Below are 23,344 nucleotides of genomic sequence, written 5' to 3'. Positions count from 1 at the left end.
ATAAACCCATGTCACCAGGGAAGAAAAAAAATCCATTGATGGAATAACCTGGTCTGTATTCAGTATATTCAGGTAGTCAGCTGACCTCATTCTTTCAGCGAATACTGGTGCTGAACCTAAACCTGACCAACTGCAGCAACACCATATCATTTGCTTAGTTCAGTACAGGTGGAGACTATTTTTTTGGGCAGGCAGTGTAATAACAATGTAGAAAATAAATTGAATAAAGAAATAAAGAAAAACATTGAAAGATAATGTGTGTCCAAACTGTATAGGTAAATAATTTAAAAGAAAATGTTATTGCAGACTGATTGTACACCAAATCAGTGTATCAAGGGTCAGGGGATGCCAATATCAGTACACAAAGCAGGAACACCTACTGTTTAGCAATTTATCAAATTCATGTACCATACAAACCAATCAGCCAAAATATTAACATAAAAATTTTAAAACCAGATAATCTAACCATCTAGCCGCTGAGAATGATGCTACCACCACCATGTTTAACAGTTGTTAATGTGTTCTTGGATTTTAATGTCTCACCTTTACACCTCCAAACACATTTCTGGTCAGTTTGGGCTAGAGCTTAGATCGTCGGGTCGGGCCTCGGGTCGGATCGGGACGGGATCAGGCAGAGAATCTAAGCTCTAGTTTGAGCAAACAGTACAGTCTTTGCAAACAAATTCAATTTGAACACAAACCTTTTTTCTGTAAGGCTCTTTCATTGTCTGTATGGGCTGCTGCAAACTTTAGGCTTACTCATATGGATTTTGAAACAAGCTTACTTTCTTGTCCACCAAACTCATGATTTTCTGTATCTACTGTAGCTGTATGTTGCACACTGATTCTGCCCCAGAAAATGAACAAATTCAAATAAATTTAAATATATTTAAACAGCCAATGTTGCCATGATCTTTGTTCATGACACGATGAGTATATGTAAACACTGTATCTGACCACAACTGTACTTCCAGAATTGACTGGCAAAACCACATGACAAAACACAAACACACACACACACTACTGTGTGGGAGTTAATGTCTTTACAGTCTACCACTCTTGTTTTTTTCTCTTTCCCTTTCTCTCAATGGGTAAGAGCCTGCATGTCATATGCTTGCTTTGACACGCTCTATAAGGCAACTCTTTTCCACATGAGGCTCATTACCTTACTGAAAGTGCACGAGGACTGAAGCATAGAGGAGTAAAAGTTCACCAGCCATGAATCAAGATCTTTCAGGTTTTCCCCTAAACACAGTTTCACAGTGCTCGGCGTCTGGAACCAACTCAAAGTAAATCCTCCTGAGTTTTTTTTTTTTTTTTTTTTTTGAGCAGCAAAGCAGTGGCAACCTCTCTAAATGGCTAAGAGGATTTTCCATAGCCGGGGTGCTTAAGAACAGTGCTCTGTCACCCGCAGATGAGCTTTTTTTCATGAGAGACTGAGGACAGCAGGAGGGAGCAGTTAAATGTTAGCCTAATATATCTAATATTAAATATCTTATCAAATCAAATATATTAATATATTGTGTTTTATTTGTACAATTGATGTTGTAAAGCAGCTTTACATAAATCTGGTTTTAAACATAACATAAAACACAAACCCCCCATTGACAGTGACTGACAGTGGCAGGAAAAGATCACTCACAATGGGGGACCCATCCTCCTTTGGGTTTTATGTGCGATATAGAATAATCATAATTGTGCTGGTTTAAGAATAATGAAAGTAATAATGGTGGTTAATGGCAATAAAAATAACAAAAGCATTAAGATTAGGAGCAATTAGAAAATTAAATCCAGAGTTTTCCATGAAAATATCATCATATTTTACTGATCCAAGGCAATGGAATGAACCGGATGATAAACATTGTCATGTTTTTTTTTTCTTCAAATATGATGTTAAGTTGCTGCTGTAGTTTGAGGCTATAAGCACAGAGCTTTGCACCATTTGTGGTGGGTTTGACTTTACTTTGGGACCACTTATGGCCTGTGCCAAGTATTCTCTGCTGGAAATAGCCTCTGTGTTGTTTGTGCAATTCTTCTCTGCCCATCCACAAACCCTCAGGCACACACACACACACACACACACAATCAGAGGCTATAGGGGATGAGTGTATTTAAGCATAAGTGCCCTTTCTAACTACACCACACTTTACATTAATTCCCCAATCCTCTTTGTTAGATTGACGTGTGCTCCTGACATAACCAAAGCTGAGCCAAAGAGAGAGAGGGAGAGAGAAAGAGAGAGGGGGAGAGAGAGAAAGAGAGAGCCCGCTAGTGAGCATGCACTCAGCGGGACACAAACACTCAGTCTCCTCCTTTCTCTCTTTCTCCCATGGGCTTCTCCACAGCTCCCTCAGCCTCAGGCTTTACTATCTCTCTTGCTAGCTTTCCTTCCCATCCCTCCTTTCCTCGGCCCACCCTATAATACCCAGCACTTGCTCCCACATCGGCCAGAGGCTTGTAGAGGTGGAACAGGTGCGCATGCAGGGCAGGGATCCAGAGAGCTGCGACTTAGACCTCAGTCTGACCGGCCTGCTTCGTTCAACAGGAAAAATGGGTCATGAATAACTGCTGTACTGCTCTGGAATCAAAGGCAGCCATCAACTTCTGCTTTGACGCCTATCAGCACTGACTCAGCTGTCTGGTAGAGGTCCCCCCCACCAGAGCCTGACTGTGGAGATTTTGAATCCACTGCTGCTGGACTGATTTGAATAAGATTCAGAGAGCTTTTTCTGCTATTTGCATTCGTCCTGTGCCGAGACCAAGCAACCAGGCAGGCTCAGGCAAGCCGGTGGTGGAAAACTAGCAAGTCTCACATACGCTGCTCTCCAGTGTGCTCCCAGAAACATGACTGACCTCGACAATGCTCTGGTGGTTTCTGACGGGGACCTCAAGCCTGTTGACCGTCACAACATGGTGGACAACACAGAACATGTGTTGGACTACAACTGCTATTATGGGTTCCCACATAGAGGCTGGCACGGACAGCGACATGAGACGGCGGCCCAGCGCTACACGGCCACGCGCATTCAGGCCGGCTTTCCACCAAACAGGTGCGTCCAGAGGTCATGGGGTTACACACATTAGTATGTTTGTTAGTGTCAGGCCGGGGAGCATGGGGCACTACCTAACATTGTAATGTTTAATGTACATAAACAGGTTTAAGCATAACTTGCTTTTGATCCTAATCGTGTGTGACCACATCTTTTTTGAATTTTCAAAGAAATCATATGATTGGTAATAATTTTAGATTATTTTTTTTATACAATGAAACATTTGTTATTAACCCTCAACATAGTGTTATTAACCCTTTAATGTCCTTACCATAGAATAAAACAATTAATTTGATATGTTTAAATTTTTACACAACACAGTGCAATAATATGAAAAGTTTGTTCATATTCAGGATTTTTAAACAGTTTTTTACTCCTCTGTGTGGTGGTGCAACAAAATAGAAAATAAAATTCAGAGAAAAGAAAATGTTGTATTTCACCACAACGTCTTGAAGATTTATAACCATAAAAAAAAAATCAATGCCGAAGAGGCACAATCAGTTTGTGTTAAATTCAACACCTTCTTCAATAACATACATGTTAAATGTTTTTTTAAATGTTTTAAAATGTGCTCTACTAAAAAGATGAGCAAAATCTTCAAAGTTTAATAATTGAGTAACATCATCATTTTAAAGCATATAATTATCTCACATTTCTGTCTCAATCAACTTTCAAGTTTCACCACTGAAAAAAAAACAATAACAAAACAACAAGAAAAAAACACATCCCCAAATACATTTTCCCATATTTGCCATGTCCTCTTTTCACTAATCACATTTATTTTGATATAAACATTTTATGTATTTCAGTTTAAATCTTATCAAATGCTGCTTAATTTCACAATCAGCTCTCCCTGCACTGGCTTTATTAAAAAAAAAAAAAAAGGAACCAGTACAGTAAATACAGTAGTTATGCAAACAGTTAGGATTCTTCAGCTTTGTGTTGCAGCTTTTTCCTTTTCTCTTTGGAAAGATTTCACAAACAAGTCTGTATAACTAATCCTCAAGGTTGCCTGGCACGTTGTTTTTGTAGTGTATTTTGAGTGTAAGTGGCCTTCAAGGCAAATCTTGTGTTCACTTTCAATGAGATGTTGAGACTCTGTAATCTGGTTCCAAACACTAACAAAGGTAGGGCTGCACAATAAATCATTTTAGAATCGACGTTACAATGCTAGCATGCAGAGTAGTGACGTTGATCCTTATGTCAAATAAGACTAATTAAATCAAACATTGTCATTATGTAACTTGCTTTATACAAGAAATATACAGCTCTGGAAAAAATTAAGAGACCGCTTCAGTGTCTGAATCAGTTACTCTGATTTTGCTATTTATAGGTAGATGTTTCAGTAAAATTAATTAATTATTTTTTGTTTTATTCTATAAACTACGTACAACATTCCGAATTCCGAATAAAAATATTTTCTTTTAGAGCATTTATTTGCATAAAATAAGAAATGGCTGAAATCAATATTTGGTGGAATAACCCTGATTTTCATACATCTTGGCATGTTCTCCTCCACCAGTCTTACACACTGCTTTTGGATAATTTAATGCCACTCCTGGTGCAAAGATTCAAGCAGTTCTGCTTGGTTTGATTGCTTGTGATCTTCCATCTTCCTCTTGATTACATTCCATGGTAAAATAAAAAAAACTAATTATTTTAAGTGGTGTTTTATTTTTATTCCAGAGCTGTATGTATGTATTTAAGGAAAATATGCACATGTCTCATTTTCCATCAGATATCTACTGTATATTGGCCTAGTATCATTTGTTTATTCAAGTCTTTGATACATTATATCAGGGGTAGGGTAGAGGTGGGACAAAATAACGAAATATTTTACCATTTTCATTTGCGATACAAATCAAATAAATAATCAAATAAAAAGGGTAAACCTGTGATGGATAATATTGTCAATAATACCAATAAATAGATGGTTGCAGGTATTTAGGAGTATTTTATTCTCCTGAGAAACACAGATGTGTGAAGTATCATAGAGAATTGTCTAGCGATATATAATATCATAGAATCTTACTATCATTGTTATTGTGTTATAATAGCTTAGCATAAGATGCCCTGTGATTCCTTCCCCTTATAGATAGCTTTATTTATATAGTATTACAACATTTTGTATTTATATGCAGCTCTAACCGAAGGTGACCAGTGCTTGCACAGTCTGGAATCACTACAGCATAGGGAGTCATGTATAATTGAGCAGCTGCAAATCTGATGCTGAGACAACAGACTTGGCCTTTACTGAGCCTGTGAGCTATTTTGGGGTGAGCGCATCACACCCGCCTCATTGGTTCACACTCAGACAGGAGAGCATAAAGACTGGCTAGATTCAAATGGGTCAGAATCAATGCTTAAAATAGACCCATGTGCTATAGAGGAATTTCTGACCCACATATCTACTGACCCACATGTGGAGACACACACACACAACCAGTGTGTGTTGTGTCACCTTGCGGGGTTGATGGTGCACTGTGGGAAAGAGGAGATGGAGAGTGGATACTCAGCACTTTATAATAGCAGCCCTGGATGGCTACAGGGTTGTGCAACTGCTTTTTGGTTTCCTTCCATTCTGTGTTCAGCAGAGACATTAATCTCAAGTGCTGTGCTCACAAACGGCCTTCTGCGATAACCTATCACTTATCAAACAACAGACATGTTGTGGATAAACCGTAATATTATACCATAATATGCATCTAAATGGTCACTGTTTATAGGTATATGTTGTAAAATGAACATTGTTTTATTCTATAAAATATGGACAGCATTTCTCCCAAATTCCAAATAAAAATATGAGAAATTGCTGAAATAAAAAAAAAGGATGCAGAGCTTTCAGACCTCAAATAATGCAAAGAAAACAAGTTCATATTCATAAAGTTTTAAGAGTTCAGAAATCAATATTTGGTGGAATAACCCTGTTTTTTAATCACAGTTTTTATGCAACTTGGCAGTTCTTCTCCACCAGTCTTACACACTGCTTTTTGGAAAAAAAAAATCAAGCGGTTCAGCTTGATTTGGCTTGTGATCATCCATCTTCCTCTTATTTTTTTTCAGAGCTGTGTATATATATGCCATGTGTGTTATCTGCTATTAACCAGGATATTGCCTAATCTCCTGTGTCAGATGCAAATGGACACCACTCTCAGCCAGGCCACAGATTTCAAAAACCTTTCAGAAATTTCGCTTCAAGGGGCGCCGAGTGGTCCAGTGGTCTAAAGCGCTGCCACTATGAGCAGGAGGTTGCAGGTTCGAACCCCAGCTCATGCAGCTTTGCCATCAAGCTGCCGGCGTTAGAGGGAGCAAAATTGGCCTTGCTCCCTCTGGGTGGGTAGATGGCGCTCTTTCCCCACATCACTCCTACGGTGATGTCTCCAGCACAGGGCGTCTGTGAGCTGATGTACCAGAGCCGAGCCGCTGTGCTTTCCTCCAAGCGCGCTGGCTGCTCGGCAATGCTACATCAGCAGCAGCTCGAAAAGAAGCGGTGGCTGGCTTCACATGTATCAGAGGAGGCATGTGTTAGTCTTCACCCTCCTGGTGTGTTGAGGTATCACTAGTGATAGGGGGAGTCCTAATGAATGGGTTGGGTAATTGGTTGTGTAAATTGGGGAGAAAATGGGAAAAATTAGAAATAAAATTATATAAAAAAAAAGAAATTACGCTTCATAAAAATAAGTATATGAGGGATGAATTTTTAATCCAGCATCGCAATACTATAAAATGTGTTTGTAACTGTGTGTACTGTATGTGTACAAAACGCACACCAGTGGTTATCACATTCAGTTGCGTTTGTACAACCCTGAGCAAATTCCACATAAAATGATAATGCCAGCATTTCTTTAAAATAGCCTCTTACAAGTTGTTAAAAACTGGGTTCTTTTCATCAAATATGTGTCTTATTGTCAGATATATAAACATTTTTCTGTGTATTTGGTGATTAAGACTTGATTAAGCATTTTCAATCCACAGAATGTTTTTCCCAAATGCCTCTGGATGATCTAAATGTGGTTTGCGAATGTCAGATGTTGACTTTTGTGACAAGATGTCTCTTCAGGGTCGACCATGTTTGTAGAAGCAACACTGCACAGTAGAACAGTACAACACTGTTAGTGTGTAAGCTAAACCTTCCTGCAGGTCATTTGTTGTAATGTGAGTGTTTGCATTGCCTTTCAGACAAGCATACAAGCAGTGCTATCTTCCCCAGTTCCCCTAATTTGTCTTTTTAATTACAGACTTTAATAATAGTGTGCTGAAAGTGCTTTAAATTTTGGTTAAGGTTTTTCCAATGGTGTCACATCAGCTTTCTATATTTTTAGATCCCAGCTGCTTAAAGAAGCATGTTGTTCAGATTGCATAATTAAACACAGGGGACTGAAACCGTTTCTGACAGTTTTTCATTTGTAATAATGAGAAGGTTTAGATCTAATAAGAAATGTAATCAAGTTAATCAAGTTATCAAGCATTTAAGTACCTGTATATTATCCATATTTTTAAATCCTTAGGTTTTGCATGTAATTGTACAAAAGCTCTCTGTAGATACTTCTCCGCTAAGCGAGGCACGCGGTAAATACCATGGCCTAGTACACTAATAACTTATAATACTTAGAATCTGTTTGGTTGTAGACGAACAAAAGATTAAGAAGCAGTAAGAAGACTAGCAATAAAGAAATTGCTGATCTCAAAAAACACATATCGGTCTATAAAATTTTTAGGTCAGCCAAAACCAGGATTTCAAGTTCATTCAAACAATAGCTGTTGTGGCCTATTATGTTTCCTTGTTTTCACAATAAGCCACACAACTCATACTACACAACTCATTGTACCTCACTGTACATATTTTCATACACTCTGACATTAACACTAATTATGTTTCTATTTATGGGTAACTGTACCTTTACGTATTACCTGTACCATAACATTTTAATGGACAATACACAACTAAAGAAGCCTGTGTGTCTTTTTTTATACTTAAATGCTTAAACCTTTCTTATCCCTTTCAGCTGACTTCACTCCCATGGAAATTATAATACAGTACAACAACCATCATGTCACATGCCTTTGAAAAATAAATGTTTTTCAGAAAACAGATTAAGCTTAGTCCTTGACTAAATTACATTATTAATGGTGATTATTTATTCCGGGATTCTTTCCCCTCAATCAAACAGTCTGTCCAGGACTAAGCCTATTAGTCCTATTGTGTATTTTTTTAAAAGTAGGACATTCTAAATAAAACAACCAGAAGGCTGAGTGGAACCTCAATCTCTAGTATATATAAAAATTAACAAAGGTGAAGAAACGTTTCAGAACCCATAACTAAAGAACAGCATGAGGAATGTGATCCGACTAGTTTTGTGACGCTGTGTACATGCCATGTGGTATAAACACGATTCAAAAAGGGACCTCTGACCTCTAAAGTTGTGCATTAGTTTAGTTGCTTTCTTGCTCAAACAATATGTTTTGGGCCTTGGTTGGTTTTATCAATAAGAATCAGAATGTCACTGGGGCCTGTAAATGATCCTGTACGCATACAGTATGACCACCCATGTAACTAACAGTCATTTAGTCTGCCTGTTTGTGATAAAGAGTGTTGTTCTTGCAGTTATTTCAGTGTTGTTAGAGTGAAATAATGCTTAAACTCTCTGAAGGACCTAGATAAATGGAGAATTGCGATCTTATGGACAATTAGTGTACATCAGTGACAAGTACACAACTATGTTGAATATTAGCGTATTTGGGTTTTAGAAAAGCGATATATAAAAAGAAAGTATTATTATTATAAGCATAGGCATACTATCCAAATGTAATGGATACACCTTCCAAATGGTCAAGATAATCTACTAAAAATCATCTGATTAATCCCATAAAGGAAGTCTTGTTCTAATTACATTAATAGCTAAATAAGCTTAACGTATTTTGTGTCATTTGAAAATACTCAGAAATATATAAATCCATTAAACCTTATTTTAGTTAAATAAGCTTAGTAAATGAAACAAGTTCCTCTAAATAATGGATTTGGATGACATATTTTGGTACATGTATTAAAAAATGAATAAACACCCCCAACATATACAGAGATAATAATTTAATGTTTTCATTATATAAAATAATAATACCCGACAATAGAAATATTTTAACTGTGGCATACAAGTATAAATTAAGTTAGCCTAACAAAAAAACTTCTGTACATTTCAGATTTTTAGAGTATATTGTGATAGGAAGCCAATTAAATATATTTGCACCAAGTACCACTTTGGATTTCTCAAGTTTCCTATTTAAAGCAGCAGTCCCTAAGATTTTGTCTTTTAAATTAAACAGCAGCAGTGTCTCTGAGTGGGGAGAAGGCAAAATGTTATAATAAATGGCATCACTGTGCTAGAGAAAACCTGGAGAAAACTGCAATCTGCATTGTTTTTATAATGTAAAAAAGGTGGTGAGCACCAGATACTAAGTGGTGAGCACCACATATTAAGTGTTGAGCACCACATACTAAGAGATGAGCACCAGATACTAAGTGGTGATCACAAGATTACATTCACTGCTCTGTTTAATGACAGTACGTGTGCACTGGCACTTTTCTACAACGCATTCCACCGTGCAGGATCTCTGAGCTCCCAGTGTATGGGCGTGTCTGTGACGTTTTTGAATTCAAATGAAGCTAGTTACAGATGTAGGAAATCATATGTTTAACATTTTTTACTTTTAATCAACCTCATTGTGATCTATAGTTGTATACATCCATATTACGCCATTTTCAGCTTCTCTTATGTGTTATGTGTGAGGCTCATATGCATGTGAAGTTGCAGCCTGCTCTTCCCTGATTGGCTGGACTGATTGTTGTAACTAATCTGCAGTATAAGAAACCCAGCAGGTAGTTAGCTAGATTGCTAGGTTTCTTGGCTAATGCTAGCTAGCTAGACCAGTAGCAAACAGGGAATAATGGTAGCTAGCAAAGTTATAGTTTAAACTGATAGACAACTTCAATGACTTTCAATAACTTACCTTGCTGTGTAGATGTTCCACCGTAAAATAAAGTTGTTAGCTAGCGAGCTATGTTAGCTACTCAACTACTTTATTTCAGTGCATAATGTTTTAGCTAGGTAGCTAAAGGTCAGAGCTAATGATAGCCATAACTCTTATTTAAAGTGCACATAGCAGTCTGAGAAGTCATGTACAGACCAGTAAATATACTATCTGGTGCCCACCACTTAGTATGTGGTGCTCACCACTTAATATCTGGTGCTCACTATGTAATAGCTTGGGCTTACCACTTAGTATGTGGTGCTCACCACTTTTTTTTTTTACATATGTCCCTTCAGGGGCTCCGTACTCTCACTCTCACTAAAAGATCGGGCATATTGTGCTTAACATTTTACTGTTACTTTCCCTATATAGTTCAAAATCCAACACCCATAATGTTTCGTAACATGTAGTGTGGTGTACTGTCAGATATCCTTAAAGAGTGGCACAAACAAAGATTTGATTGAGGCTTGATTTTTGGTCTTTCCCTTGTCAGCGCACTATAGTGCACGGGTTAAGGGGTGAACCATTCCGAACACAGCTAAAGACTATAATTATTTTGATGCATTTTGATGCTGACTTGTAAAGCCTTTGAATTGTAATACTTTTTTGTGTATTACGTTTAAATTTATGTTTAAATGCTTTAAAGTTACTTGGATTTGTTTATCAAAAATGTCCTTAAAAAAAAAATAAAGATGTGTTGCTTTTTATGTATTAGATTATTAGGTTAAATATATTAATAACAAAAATAAAGATTAAAGCTCCACATTTTAAATTAATCATAAACGTATCTTAATAATAACAACAACAAGTATTTTACATATAAGAATAAGAATATTTAATTTGTAAGAAATGCCTTAACATTCATTTGTCTAAATCCTGTATCAGTGGCCTTTGGTTGACCTTTCATTTTAAATTCTTCCTGTTTGATAAAAACATGTGATTCTGGTCCTCCGCCACCACCACAGATTATGATACACCATAGTTCTATTGACTTTCATTTTTATTTCAGGGAGACCTTACTAGATAAAGCTTCCCACGTGTCCCTCATTAGGGCAGTTCATCTGATCAAAGCCTACAAGAGACGGTGTGCTATTAGTGATACACGTGAAAATAGCATAGTAAGTTAACAGCGTACAGTTAAATTGAAAGCCAAGCGTTGATCTATGGGTCTGTAACGGCTGCGGAAAGTGTACTGAAGCTACTGAAGGGTTAACCATGCCCCTCACCACGTGGATGCGGCTGTGCTGCTAGCACGCGGGCAGAGGATGTGACGCGAGCCCTCCGACTGCTAGTGCACATAAAGCCCAACACCACGCACGGTGTGGAAAACGAGCTCAGAGAACTAAACTGGCTAAACTGGGAGAAGAGTCATCAGCGGGAGCGGCACAGAGAGCGCTACAGACAGCGTGGCTTCTTTACTTTTGAAAGCGTTGGCCTGTTTACGTTAACCTAGCTTAGCTGGTTTATTTATTCAACGTTATACAGCCGCGTGCGTGCGTGTCTAGCGCCGAGCTCCGGTCCAGACAAACGTGTCGGAGACGGTGATCTTCTTCACTGGAGGTTTGAAGTTCGGGTTCTTTTGGGTTAAATACGAGGTTAGGTATTTTTAAGTTAATGAAATAACAGTAAAATAAAAAGAGCAGCTGTGTTTACTGTTTAAGAGGAGCAAAAACCCTACTGGTGGTTTGGTGCGCGTGCTCAGAGAAGCAGAGCTGTGTGTGTGTGTGTGTTCCTGATTTACCCTGAATGGCAAGGTAATCTACCGTTAGCTAGTTCAGCTATAATAACATTACCGCCGATAACAGGAGGGTGGGGTTGATGTAACTTAGTTAGTTAAAATCCTAATAACTCGCAAGTCTAAGCCGCCTGTATGTGCAGTGTTGGTTAAGGCTGTGGTTTTATGGGTCAGTTTAGGCTCTGGTTGGTCATTGATCGGTCAGCACTGTGTGAACACTAGGCTAGGTTCATTAACAGCAGCTTTTGTTCATCTGCTCTCAGACTGAGAGCCGCTCTGCTGCTGCTGCTCACTGCAGTTCCTGTCTCTTCACTACAACGCTACTACTACTACTACTAATGCTGCTTCTGCTGCTGGGCTTCTCAGGCTCTATGGCCATATTTTACACAGCTAGCTGGCTAACCTAACCCCTATAACCTGTGTCTCTGAGCGGCAGCAGGCTGCGAGAGAGAGACCGTGTCTCCACCAAGGCTCTGTGACCCACAGAGGCTCTGAACACGAGTGGGCCACGAGTCTCTCCCACTGTAAACACAGTGCATCCATCTCCCACTGTTTACAGTATGTAGGTCACCGGGCCAGCAGAGGGAGGAAATGCGTCACTTAACGCAGAGAAAACCGTATTTTCATTTCAGCATTACGTTAATTAATAGAATTAGATCTCAAAATCTGGAGTCTAAATCTGTATTAAAAAAGGCCATAAAATAATAGAGATCGCGTTCGGGCACTGTTGTTGTAGTTAGAAGTTTCGATTCACCTTAAATTTTACAGCAGTAAACTGTTAAACAGGCGTCAGAATAGAGCTGCGCCTTTGTTATTTAAGGTGGAACTGGAAGTTCAATGAAATCAGTTTCATATTGATTCCTATTGATTGAAATTGTAGCGTTGGATTCTTGCGTAGATGTGTTATCGTGTTAAAGCAGCTAAGTTTAACTTCGCAAACCTCGCGTACAAACCCCATATACATGTGTGTATGTATGTTAGTATATATATACCATTTTAAGTATGGAGTTTGTAGTCGGGGTTTGCCATATTGTATATGTATTTTGTTGCAGTGATGTGTTTTATCAGCAAGAATATTATTATTATTATTATTATTATTATTATTATTATTGCAAAAATACCATTAAAACAATTATATTATTTTAGGGCCATAACACCCACCCCTAGTTTTAACCGCCTGGAGAATGTTCGATAAATATGCATAGGCATATCACAATTAGTGTATCATGTTATTGCCTGATACATGGGACATGGGCCTTACCGCAGCAATTTGCTATTCTCAGTATTGCCTCTTGTCTTAACTTAGCAAGAAGCATTATTGTATTATTGTAAATTAAGCAGTATATATTTTATGATCATCATATATATTTTTTCACACAACACACCGCAGACATCAGTAATAGAAGAGACACGGACACAGATAACTCTAACTATTAACTTATTCTTTAGAGAAATGACGGAAGAATCAGTGAGTGCAGTTTCCTACACCTTCAAAAGACTCTTGGAAACTGTAGAAAACTGGTACAGGAAGAGGTCTGGCTGACCCACATGGCAACTTCTTTAGCTCAGGTTGTCACTGAACTAAGTCCATAGCCACAGTTTCAGCATCAAAGAGATGATTTAGAGGTCTGTTAGACTGATAATTTTGCACCATTTTAAAGGATCTTCTCTTTTTTTTTGTCTTTGTTTTCCAGCATGGCAGATTACTTGATAAGTGGAGGAACGGGTTACGTCCCAGAGGACGGGTTGTCTGCTCAGCAGCTTTTCTCAGTCGGAGATGGCCTCACCTACAAGTAAGTGTAGTCTGTCTCCACATAGTGAGCTTTTTGTAGCGCCTCAGTGCGTGTAATGGGCTACCACGTTACATTTTCAGCAAACCAGACGAGCAGTCTGTCCGAGACGGACTCACAGCGGAAGAGCTATGCTCTAAAGGGGACGGGTTGACTTACAAGTGAGTAAACCGGCCCTTCATTTGCTTAAGCCACTACAATGCAATCCTCAATCTTTCAGTGTCATACAGGGAAGCAAATAGTTTTGCATCAATGCAGATGACACTCAGTGGGCTTGATATTGGGGGTAATTAACAGACAAGCTATTCTGGTCTTGGGTAATTCCCTTAATCATATTCTAGTAACTGCAAGTTATTAAGCAGCTGTACTGTGCCAGTACTGGTCACTGACTCATTGTCCATGACATGTATGAGTCTGAATTAGTATTTTTTTTTTCATGCAGTAATATATTTTAGCAGATATTTTCAGTCATTGAGTCTGTTGTTGGAATTACACAGGTTCTAGCTTGTTGAAATTGTGCTGCTAGCTTTGCTAAATTTGTTCTCGTTGTTCACAGATTTGCATTGACACTGTTTAAACAGTCTTTCTTTGATTTTTTTTTTTCTCTGCTTGGTAAAAAATAAAATAAAATAAAGGTACGGTTAAGATTTGTGTTCCTTCAAATGGTGTATTTGTTCAGTAATAGTACAAAATGATATATAAAACAAATTAAAACATTTTAATGTGTTAAAATGTACATTACTACTAGGCAAAATCCCTCTGCTAGTAAGTCAAAATTTTCATATATTTTCTCTAGACTATGAAAAGTAGTCATATCATTCTCTAGAAAAAGCTGGAAAGAACTGAGTAAACTGTTCCTTGTTCCATTGGGATCTACAACATGTATGGTAAGCTACTGTTGAAATTATATATATTTTAAATAATGATGCATTTGCTTTGTTAATACAGCATATATTCTAATAGTATCGGACATGTACACCATGTAGAGACTTGCATATCTTACATACAAATTGATTCCCTTAAAAAAAAAAAATTCACCTCCAGTATCCATGCATGTTCTTTGCTTCCATTAATGATATGACCGTGTCCTGATTGCTGGGAGCTATTGTGGGAATTATTGTGCATGAAATACTACTGGGCTCTTCTCATTAATTTTAAGTTGATCCTTTATCTTCTAGACCTTGTCTTTTGTCAGCATTTCCAGTGTAAACCATCTACAGAACCATTTAGCAGGGCTCCAGACTAACACCGTTCCACAGTCCCAGGGATGGTCTAGTAAAAATAGCAAATCAAATTATAAGCAGTTTATGAGGAGACTTGCTGATTGAATTATAACTGAGTTTTCCTAATACTTAGCACAGAGTCTGTTCACAAAAAAAGTCCTGTCTTTTAACATATAGCCAATGAGCTTGCTGGTAAAGCTTGAGAGGAGGATGGGCAACATGGCACAAGTTGGGAAAGGCCCTAAGGAAAATTAGTGTGCTTGGTGGATTGTCAGTGGCTTTGTCAGTCAACTGTGGAACTTCAACTGTGGCAACGGTAAGCAGGTAAACTGCACCACTCACTGGCTAAGAGCTTTTAGGAAAAGCACATATGAATGGACTTTTAGCAGGTGAAAAAATAGATAACCCATTTAAAGGTGCACAGATGTATACAAGAGTAATATTTAAAAAAAAAATGTATTTTGGGACAGATAATTTCCGTTTGGGATGCTTGAAGTAAAGCTTTTGGGCGTTTTTGGGACGGTTGTGATGAAAGTTAGTGTGAAGCCCTGTTTCACACACTTCCTTACTAAGTTTCGATTTGTTTCATTATCCTCTGTTAACTTTAAATTTGATGACCTGTGAACACATTCAGGGTTTTGGTACCAGAAGCTGAATCTGAATGCAGACAACTAGTAGCTCTTTCACTGCTTGTAATGTCACACAAAACGTTGTTAGTACAGTGGTTAGTATGGCCTTATTGTGGGTAGAATTTCACGTGACAGGATTTTTGTGATGTTCACTGTGAACCCGAGGCTGAAACAAAGAGAGAGCCTTTTTGTTTTGTGTGTTAACAGGATAGAAAGTTGGCCCTTTCAGGACAAATGTAAACTACTTTGCATGACTCAAGTTTATTTTCTTAATGAGATTTTGGTTATTAGACAAGCATCAGGCATGTGACATGATTTAACTGGTAAATGAATGTGTTCCAAACCAGAAATGATTAGCTTCAGTGTACAGTTAATGATCAGGCAGAAACATGGAGATACGCCAAGTTAGCATCAGCAGGGAGCAGAGAGGTATGGTACTGTATTGAAACCACTGCCTGAAAGCAAAGGCTCAGAGTAAGCATGTGAGGTTAATTGAGAATCTAAAGCAGAAGGTGATGCATTTAGCGTGGTATTATAATGAAACGCATGCGGAGATGCAGCGTGGGCCTCATGACTCTTCTCAAGCCGGGTCATGTGAGAATTGTTGAGCATTGAACATGCACACATGCATTATATGGGAAACGCAAAAGAAACAAAACCATTATATTACAGTACAAAAACTATTATGCTATAATTATTATGTAACTTATATTTTTCATTATGAGTGGCATGTAATGATTTCTAATTATGCCTGGAAAAATCTATCATAAATACAAATATGTTGTTATCGTGGCTGGTCTAGCAACATAATCTGTGAATTTTGATGAAGTCACATATATTTCTACAGCCACTATGAAGTCCACTCCCAGTTTCCAAGGAACTGAACCAGTGCTTTGTCACACTAATGGCTATATTGCACGCTAATGAACTATACAGAGCCAGGCAATGTAAATGGACCTTTTACGATACAAAGGCTACATTAGAGATATATCTGTTTAAGACTTTAGTACACTTTGAGTCGGTTTTGTGTGATGCATATTGAAACCACTATACCCAATATATGTGGAGGTTTGTGCGCATTTATCCTCCAGTGGTATTTGTGGATGATGAGTAACCTTGTTAAATGCCTCATATAGCTGTAATGTCTGTGGTGATGTAGCAGTTCTAGTGCTTGTATGAAGCACAACCCCAGAGCATGCTTACTAGGGGTGAGCAATATTATATCGTATACAATATATCATATCGTGATAATAGAGATGTTCTGTCTTAAATGTAGTCTATTATTTACTGTGAAGCTTTAGGTGTATTTATTGTATTACTGTTTTAGTTTGCAGTTTATATGCAAGCGCTAAATATTCTGCAATATTTTTTGCTGCATTATATTATTTTATGCTATATTATTTATTTTGCCACATAATGATTATGCTGTTACACTCTCGTACTATATTCCTGAAATTAATTAATTAATTTTCTGTTTTCCTATATCGTCAAGTATATTGTTATCGCAAAAATACCCTGAAATATCGTGATATTATTTTAGAGCCATATCGCCCACCCCTAATGCTTACTATTTTTGATGACAGGAAGAGTGTGCAGAGAAATCACTAGTCATTGTGCTCTGGTGACTGTTGACTAGATAATACTTTCGATACTAACCTGAACCCAAACTAACTTGTCCATCCCCAGCTGCGAGACATTGTGCAAATGGTGTCTAGCCACAGGCAGGAGAGATGATGGAAAATTATAAATGAATGGCAATTAATGTTGCATCGTTTTCATAACCACAGGCAAATTACTTTAAAGTGAGGTTGCTTAAGGTGTTAGCAGTAACCAATGAGAGCCTGATGGCAGCTTCAGTATTCAGACTGTTTCTAAATTCAGGAAAAGCTGTTTTCTCTTTAGATCCCTAAATATTGCATATTTATTTAGAAGAGATTCTTGTTCTAATAGTTAAAGTTGCAGATACGGATAAGGTAGAAGGTTTCAAGATCAGATAAAATGTTCCTATGTTGTATAATACAAGAAATTGGAGCTCTACGGAAAATTAGGGAAAATCTCAGATGTAACCAAATTGACTACATTGTTGTGCACAAGGTGCAGTACATACAAAAGTAGGGCAGAGCAGGCATACAGTAGTTACAATTTGTGCTTTTTAATTTTTTAACAGGAATAATTTATGAAGAATTTTAGGGATGTCCTGATCAGATTGTTTTCATTTAATTAAGTCTGAGTCATTTAATTTTGATTATCTTACTTTCTTATACTTTGACAATACAGGGAAAAAAAGGAAAAACACCTTGTCCCTTAAGGTTTTTAATTATTATTGAAACAATGGTATCAAAACGGCCAAACTAAAAAAAGTACTAAATGGCCAAATGAATGATTTCTATTTAAATAATTTAAAATGCATTTTTTTTCTTAAATAAACTGAAAAATTTCACAATTGTGATTATTCGTAATTAAGACCATGATTATTTTTTTTTTATTCTGGTAGCCCTGTATTGTTGGAGGGAATAAATTTAGGCTTGATAATTTTACTGTGTTATAATATCTAATGATTAGTTTTAATGCTTTTAAAATTTGAATATTGCAATGTGCGGGATTCACTGGATTTGCTGAGTTCTTGGCCTAGTTTTTTTCGATCACATGATCAGATCAGGACCATCCCTAATAATTATGAAACATTCTAAAACAAACTCATTTTCAAACTTCCTTTTTGTTCAAAGTTTAAATATAAAATTGAAAATATTTTATTTGACTGAAACTTACAAAATTTAAAAACAAAATTTGCTGATTATTTTTTTTATATTTTGTAAGCAGTTATGTTATAATGGATGTCAATCAAATTTTTCTCTGATTATGAATTATGTATGATTTTATCATAGGCAGTAAAAGACAGAACAGTATGCAAGTACTCCAGCTGGTTTCACCATTAACTCAAAACTTCTCTTCTGTATGATCTTCTGAATGGGTCTTTTTAGATTTTAGGACTATTGTCACAGTCCCCCCAGTGAAGGTTCTATACAGACATGGCAACTTATGACCCAATCTGTTTGACGTATCCTTCTGCGTTGTCAGTGCATTGCCTGTAATTCTGCACATTTAACACCTGACAATAAATATGGTGCTGTTTTAATCTTGTGATCTCATGACACAAGATTTTGTCACACTTACTCTTGGACATTAGCAAGATGAGGTGATAATTGAAAACTTGGTCATTTCACCCTTTTTGCTGCTTCACTGGTGGATTGATTAATCTGTTCACACCTTTTAAAACCCTAATGGCCTGCTCTGTCACTCAGTCTATTTTTGCCATGCTGTGACAAGCTAAAAAGACTAAAAGAGACTGAAGACTGAGTTGAGTTGGGTTAGATATTTATTTTTCAAGCATATTTTAAAGGAAATAATGGAACTGGAAAAAATTATGCTTTCAGCTTGGTTTAAATTGTGTTTCCACTGTTGTGATATTTATCTGTACATAATTGGGAGGCCTGTTTGAAATTAGGGTAATTGTAAAGCGTATTTTGTTTTCAACTCCCTAATGTTTTGTTTTTTAATTAAATCTTTTCATATAACGTCAGGGACCCCTAAGAGCTAGAACTTTTTACAAGACGTCTGGGATTCATGGCTGGTCCTCAGTAGACATAACAGTTTGGGTAATGCTATATTTAAAAAAAACCTTTTCCTCCCAGCCAGACCAAAAATATTTTGAGGCCTGTGTAGACGTGCTTATGTGATAATTAAAAACGTTTTAGAACAGCATCTGCTGAGTGTGATTTTGAAGCCACTAAAATGCACAAAAATAGGGAGGGCATGCTTTTGTTTATCAGAAGTCTGGAGTGCAGTTACAATTTGTGTTGCACCATGTTCACAGTTTAACACGTCAAAGGAGGAAGCAAAGCTTTTTTTATTGGTGAAAATGAGCATAGAATAATTACTCTTTGGATACCAAATAAGAAAAGGTTGGGGGGAGGTTAGTGTGAGGGTTTCTGTAGTGTCACTACAGTTGCCACAATACCACACAAATTCAATGGCTTGTAGCTTAAGGTTTCTGGATAACGTGTGTCTGGGGAAAGTAGGGGTGGGTGATTATGAAAATAAGATCATGATATTTCAGGGTATGTTGGCGATTAAATTTCTTTGCAATATAAAAGAAATATCTATTTTGATAATGACAGGAATATACTACTGCAACAAAATGCATAGTGTGTTTTGCTGTTATAACCATTTCAGGCATTCACTATAAAAAAAAAACAAACATTTGTTTTGTAGACATCAATGACTAGCTAAGTATAAAAAGAATATCTGTTAAAATAATTATTCTGATATTATTTTGTACGAGAAGATATTGAATAAACATATTAAATAGGCCTATTTACTGTATATAAGCTTTTTTAAATTGTTATAGACACCCTAAATAATGACCAAAGAAATAAAAGTAGTGAAAATAAGGCTGTATGTAAAAGTTGGCTAATTTATTTTTACCGCATTGAGGAACAGAATTTCCTGGGGGAACCACCGAATGGCTGCACCACTTAAGTAGTTCTCGATTTCCATTAGTAGTTGCTTTAATTCCATTGTTCAGTGTTTGGATAACTTTAATTGCTCTTTAAAGTGTGTACATGCATTATCACATTTTTATCTTTAGATCAGTGCTCCTAAGTGGTTTTAAAATAACTGTATTGTCTCTGAAATTATTGCGATAAACAATATTATTGTCTAAACAAAAATGGTTATTGGCTTTTACCCTTGCTAGTTATTTACTGTTTGAAATGATGTTATGGTACAGGTACCAAGAAAATGGTTAAAACTAAATGAAAGTACTTATTATTATTATTATTATTATTATTATTATTATTAATACTACTACTGCTGCTACTACTACTACTACTACTACTACTACTACTAATAATAATAATAATAAATAATAAAAATTTTATTATTATTATTTTGCCTTGCCCTTTTAATAACGTAGTTTACCAAGTGTCCGTTCCCTTGTGTTAGATTTACAAGATAGCAATCGACCTGTATATATATATGTGGCTTAACACATGCTTTCTTTTTGACCTGTAGCCAATCACCACCCTCTGTTCCAGCAGTGCATGTGGGTTATAACTTAATCAGCTTTGATGTGAAGGGCAGTGGTTTCGGATTTCCTTTTCTATGCCTGGTCTAGTTTTTGTTGTTAATTGGAAATGACCGTTCTTGAAATCATGTCTCTCTCTGACACCAAATAACCTTGACATGAATAGGGGTGAGTGATATGACCCTAAAGTAGGGGTGGGCGATATGGCTCTAAAATAATATCACGATATTTCAGGGTATTTTTGCGATAACGATACACTTGGCAATATAGGAAAACAGAAAAATAATTCATTAATTTCAGGAATATAGTATATTTCAGGTATAATAGTATAACAGTATAATCATAATGTGGCACAAATAAATAATATAGAATCAAGTAATATAATGCAGCAAATAATATTGCAGAATATTTTCATGCATATAAACTGCAAACTAAAACAATTATACAATAAATACACTTAAAGCTTCACAGTAAATAATGGACTACTTCTGAGACAAACCATCCCTATTATCACGATATGGATTTTTAATATCATGATATTTCTGTGTCACGATATATTGTATACGATATAATATTGCCCACCCCTACCCTAAAGTAATATCATTAATATAATAGGGTCTCACTAATGATCTTGGTGATTATAATACACATTTCTTATAGTTGGTCACCAGGTTTTAACACATCTTAAGGTTTCTTTTTCCACCCTCTCCTCTTAATTAAAAGGAATCCTGAAAGTTTGGAGGATGTCCTATGGCAACCCAAAATCTGAGCTCCCTCTACAAGTTTTCTACGGCTTTAAGGTCCGGCTATGTCACTTCAGGTCCAGGACCTTTTGATGTACTACTCCTTAAGCAGCTCATTTGTTGCCCTAGCCATATGTTTTGGGTAATTGTCATGCTAGAAACCCATCCATCACCCATGTTCAAAGTTCTTGCTGAACATGGAGGTTCTCGTTTAAAACTGGTAAATGTCCCTCCATGTTTGACAGTGGGGATGGTGTTTTTGGGGTCTTGTCCAGCTTTTCTCTGCCTTCAAACATGCTGAGTAAAGCCTTTCCTGAATCATTCGGGTGTTTATTGGCAAATCTCAGATGGGACTCTACATGAGCCTTCTTGAGGCACTGTAGGAGCTTCATGTATCACGGCAAAGTGTGTTACTAATTGTTTTCTTGGTGACTGTGCCCCTATCTCTTTTGAGATCATTCACAAGCTCCCCCGTCCTACCTCAGAATCATCCTTACCGCACATGGTGAGCTCTTGCATGGAGCTCCAGAGCAAGGACCATTTTCTTGCTGGTGGTCTCGTAGCCCATTCCAGTCTTTAGCAGGTCTACAATCTTGTCCCTGATCTTTTTTGACAGCTCTTTGGTCATATCCATGGTGACGGAGAGGTTTGAATAGAAGTGACATATTTTGTAACAGAGATTAGTTATACACGTTGGGAGGTGAGATTTAAGATTGCTTTCTTAAAGGGACAGGACTAATTTGTGTGCTTCATATATATATATATATATATATATATATATATATATATTTATTATTATATATATATATATTATTATTATATATATATATATTATTATTATATATATTATTATTATATATATATATTATTATATATATATATATTATTATTATATATATATATATTATTATATATATATATATTATTATATATATATTATTATATATGTATATATATGTTTTTTTTTTTTTACTTGTTCCATAACTATTTTTTATGTGTAGAATTTTTTTTTTTTGCATTTATTGTCAATATAATAATGTTCAGGCACAATAAAATGGCACGTTCAATATTTATTTAAAGATTTACGATCTCCAATATCTCATTTTTACAATGGAGTTAAAACAGTAATTTAAATTAGCCAAACTAATTTGAATTAATAAATAAAAAAATACTTTCAAGACAAAATACCTCTTCCAGAATTCTGTATATGTATTTTTTTTTTTAATTCACTCTTATTGTGTACAACATGTGAACATCTTTCTGTTTTTGGGGTGGGGTTTGTATCTTCTCAGGAAGTCTTGCAGAGGCTTTTTGTTTTTGGTGTGACCGTTATGGCATTTGTTGGCGTCTGTGAGTATGAGTGTGCGCATGTGTGGTTAGTGTGTCCATTTGTGTATTTACACACCCAGATCTCCTCCCTGTGTGAGCACAGGCTCCCAATTGAGCCCCAGACTGCTCACTGCAAACAGAGGAGGCGAGGAAAGGTCATGGAGATGTTTAAGCTAATGTTATAGAGGGTCCAGCTTTTTCCCCTCTGTGACTCCAAACAAGACAAAAGCACACTTATTCTCCTATACAGCCCTTGCTGTGTTATTACATGCATCTGCCAAACCACGTTTAGCTGGTCGTCTGAATGAGGAGCACACTCAGTTCTCTCCACGTTTTCTCTGTTTCCTCCATTTCTCCATCTGTGATCTCCCCCGCCACTGGCCAATACTGTGTTTATATAATCCCTTCACTGAGGTCTGCTGAATTTATGCTCTGCATTCCTTGTGGGTTCTTCAGGAGGCTGCCGAAGTTTGGTGTCATGTTTATGGGGAATTCCATATTTTGCTCACTATAAGTGCACCAGATTATAAGGCGCACTATCAATGAACGTCTATTTTCTGATCCATATTCATACATAAGGTGCGTTAGGCAACACTAGAAAGGAACAGGGGTATCGCCATGTTTTCCTTTTAATTCAGCAGGTCTTGCTGCTGGGTGGCAAGTCTGTAAAGCCAAGCTATGTTAAATAAAACAAAAATAAAATTCTTAAACATTTACTTTTAGTCAAACGAGC

The 23,344-nt window shown here is 36.8% G+C and overlaps 1 protein-coding gene across 5 annotated transcripts in view; it reads left to right on the top strand.

The window, feature by feature from the left end:
- Nucleotides 1–2,320: 2,320 nt before the first annotated feature.
- impdh1b (IMP (inosine 5'-monophosphate) dehydrogenase 1b) overlaps nucleotides 2,321–23,344 on the top strand; it is a 39,536-nt gene continuing 18,512 nt past the window's right edge. Inside the window, exons 1-3 of one of the 5 annotated variants that reach the window (XM_007245014.4) lie at nucleotides 2,321–3,050; nucleotides 13,506–13,604; nucleotides 13,685–13,762. In XM_007245014.4, coding sequence (XP_007245076.3) covers nucleotides 2,845–3,050; nucleotides 13,506–13,604; nucleotides 13,685–13,762 — 383 coding nt within the window. In that variant the 5' untranslated portion in view covers nucleotides 2,321–2,844. Of the gene's footprint in view, nucleotides 3,051–11,316; nucleotides 11,672–13,505; nucleotides 13,605–13,684; nucleotides 13,763–23,344 lie in introns of those variants that run through there. The other 4 variants (XM_022671646.2, XM_007245016.4, XM_007245015.4 and 1 more) reach the window with 4 other exon arrangements.

The sequence above is a fragment of the Astyanax mexicanus genome, chromosome 2 (assembly GCF_023375975.1).
Source record: "Astyanax mexicanus isolate ESR-SI-001 chromosome 2, AstMex3_surface, whole genome shotgun sequence".
NCBI classification, from domain to species: domain Eukaryota; kingdom Metazoa; phylum Chordata; class Actinopteri; order Characiformes; family Acestrorhamphidae; genus Astyanax; species Astyanax mexicanus.
The sequence above is the reverse complement of the archived record's forward strand: the minus strand, read 5'-3'. Positions and strand labels throughout refer to the sequence as shown.